The sequence below is a fragment of the Phocoena sinus genome, chromosome 6, assembly GCF_008692025.1.
Source record: "Phocoena sinus isolate mPhoSin1 chromosome 6, mPhoSin1.pri, whole genome shotgun sequence".
Classification (NCBI taxonomy): Eukaryota; Metazoa; Chordata; class Mammalia; order Artiodactyla; family Phocoenidae; genus Phocoena; species Phocoena sinus.
In genome coordinates this window covers 80,411,378-80,414,257 of record NC_045768.1, presented here as the reverse complement: position 1 = coordinate 80,414,257, position 2,880 = coordinate 80,411,378, and the positions used below count along the sequence as shown (strand labels likewise).

Genomic DNA, 2,880 nt, shown 5'->3' with positions numbered 1-2,880 from the left:
AACAGAAGCTAGATCCCAGGATGTCAGAGGCAAGGACGCTCAATAACCTGCCTTGTCCGTCATCTGGGAAGAGGTGGAGACAGGATTTGATCCTAGGTGTTCTACTGACCAGCACACAAACCCTGAGTGCTAAAGTTGAGACTTAAAATTCATTACAAGATTAATTTGTAAGCTGTTAAGGTGCCCTGTTATGGACTGAATGTTGTCCCCCAAAATTCATATGTCGAAGCCCTCCTGGACACTGTGACTCTGGAGATGGAACCTCTAGGGAAGTAATTAAGGTTAAAAAAGGTCACGAGAGTAGGGCCCTTGTAAGACGAAGACACCAGAGAGCTCATTCACTCGTGCTTTCCCTCCGTGCAAACGCACTAAGGGAAGGCCATGTGAGGACACAGTGAGAAGGTAGCTGGCTGTAAGCCAGGAAGAGAGAGAGCTCTCACCAGAAAATGAATTTGCTGGAACCTCAATCTTGGACTTCTAGACGCCAGAACTGTGAGAAAATAAATTTTTGATGTTTGAGTCACTCAGCCTATGATATTTCATTATGGCAGCTGGAGTAGCTTAAGACATGTGCCCTGAAATGACTTCAGTGATGAAAATGAGCAGATAACCTAGATGAAAATAAAAAAATTATGATCCGTTCACCAGACTACATGATTGCTACTGCTACCAGGCTATTGCCACCTTCTTGTTTGCTCCCAAATGAGGTTCAACACAGCCATTTAACCTGCATATTACTGACGTGGTTACAAAAAGAGGAGAACTCGAAGGTCATCCAGGCTTCAGGATCCTTCAGAGATCTGCTCTGCTCTACATATCCCAAAATGAGGGGCACACACACACAGCAGAATTCAGTGTCAAAGTCAAAAAGTTTTCCTTGAAAATAGATTTAATCGTATTCAAATTAGAAATGTTCTGCATCTCTCTCCAAAACCACATCTAAAGTTCTCTCGATACATGAAACATTTTCTGGGGAAAATGTTTGAATATAGTAAAAGAAACCTCCATATTTCTTCAGTGTTGATCTATCAAAAGGTACATAATCAAAAAATTTCAACCTCTGAGCCATCCACGAGGTGTCTGGATCATTCACTCTGGAGGAAAAGGCGGGGCGAGGGGATCACAGTCACGGCTAGGATTTGAAGTGTGAAAAAGTTCTTCTCTGCCTTGTCAGTTAACTTTGGGACAGTATGCAGAGGCAAAGGACTCTCAAGGGAAAGGTTTCATTGAGCAGAGGGTAACAGAGGAACCAAAAATCGGGCAGGAGACATTTGTGTTCAGCTGAACAGTACAGGCTAAGAGTGAAAAATCAACATATTCTGTGATCAGTAACTGTAAAGGGCTCAGCTCTCCCTTCCTGGCACAACTGACAATCCCACCATTCTAAGCTTCCAAATTCTAGAAAAAGATAAAAAGATTAACAAAAATAGAGCATGTAGAGACTGCTGATTTTGTGTGCAGAGGATGGGCACCGGAACCTTAGGGCACCCTGGGCTGGAAGCGCCCCTGCGTGGAGGGGAGAAGAGGGCAGGGGAAAGGCTGGGGTGGAGAGACTGCCATGCCAGGGCCTGCGGGCTGTAGGCACTGCGCTTCCTCCCCGCTGCGGCCAGGATGCCCATCTCCGAGGAAACCAGGGCCTACTTGGCCATCTTGCGAATCATGTAGTTGAGGATGCCCCCGTTGTGGAAATAAGTGAGCTCCACGTCGGTATCAAACCTCATGACAGCCTGGAAGGTCTTGCCAGTATCCAGCTGGGAGGACGAAGAAGCAGAGAAGAATCGCTGAGTGAGGAAGTGAGCCAGCCCTTTCCAGAGGCATCCTGCCCGGCCTGCCCTCAGGCTACCCCTCCAAGTGTGGTCCACACTCCGGCAGTGCCGGGGACAGGCGCACGCTGGCCCCAGCCCAGACCCGCTGAGCAGTAAGTTGCATTTTATTTAACAAGATCCCCAGTGTACTGATCTACACGGTAAAGCAAGCACTGCAGAGAATAAGTGATGGAAGTGAGAGACACCTGAGAATTAGAAATAGCCTCTCAGGGCAGTAGCTAGTAGTGGTGTTTGGGATATTTTTTTTTTTTTTTTTTTTTTGCGGTACGCGGGCCTCTCCCGTTGAGGAGCACAGGCTCTGGACGCGCAGGCTCAGCGGCCATGGCTCACGGGCCCAACCTCTCCGCGGCATGTGGGATCTTCCTGGTCCTGGGCACGAACCCGTGTCCTCTGCATTGGCAGGCGGACTCTCAACCACTGTGCCACCAGGGAAGCCCTAAAAAGGTGTTTTGTTTTGTTTTTTTTTTTGCGGTACGCAGGCCTCTCACTGTTGTGGCCTCTCCTGTTGCGGAGCACAGGCTCAGCGGCCATGGCTCACGGGCCCAGCCGCTTCGCGGCATGTGGGATCTTCCTGGACTGGGGCGTGAACCCACGTCCTGTAGCATCGGCAGGCGGACTCTCAACCACTGCGCCACCAGGGAAGCCCTAAAAAGGTGTTTTGTTTTGTTTTGTTTTTTGTGGTACGCGGGCCTCTCACTGTTGTGGCCTCTCCCATTGCGGAGCACAGGCTCCAGACGCGCAGGCTCAGCGGCCATGGCTCACAGGCCCAGACGCTCCGCGGCATGTGGGATCTTCCCGGACCGGGGCATGAATCCACGTCCCCTGCATCGGCAGGCGGACTCTCAACCACTGCGCCACCAGGGAAGCCCTAAAAAGGTGTTTTGTTTTTTTTTTTGCGGTATGCGGGCCTCTCACTGTTGTGGCCTCTCCCGTTGCGGAGCACAGGATCCGGACGCGAAGGCTCAGCGGCCATGGTTCACGGACCCAGCCACTCCGCGGCATGTGGGATCTTCCCAGATCAGGGCACGAACCCTTGTGCCCTGCATTGGCAGGC

General features: G+C 50.7%; 1 protein-coding gene across 2 annotated transcripts in view; it reads right to left on the bottom strand.

Moving 5' to 3' along the window:
* Window positions 1-871: 871 nt before the first annotated feature.
* The window catches only part of ACO1 (aconitase 1), a 59,868-nt gene continuing 57,859 nt past the window's right edge, over window positions 872-2,880 (bottom strand). Inside the window, exon 21 of one of the 2 annotated variants that reach the window (XM_032634698.1) lies at window positions 872-1,751. In XM_032634698.1, coding sequence (XP_032490589.1) covers window positions 1,638-1,751 — 114 coding nt within the window. In that variant the 3' untranslated portion in view covers window positions 872-1,637. The remainder of the gene's footprint in view (window positions 1,752-2,880) is intronic. The other variant, XM_032634699.1, reaches the window with a different exon arrangement.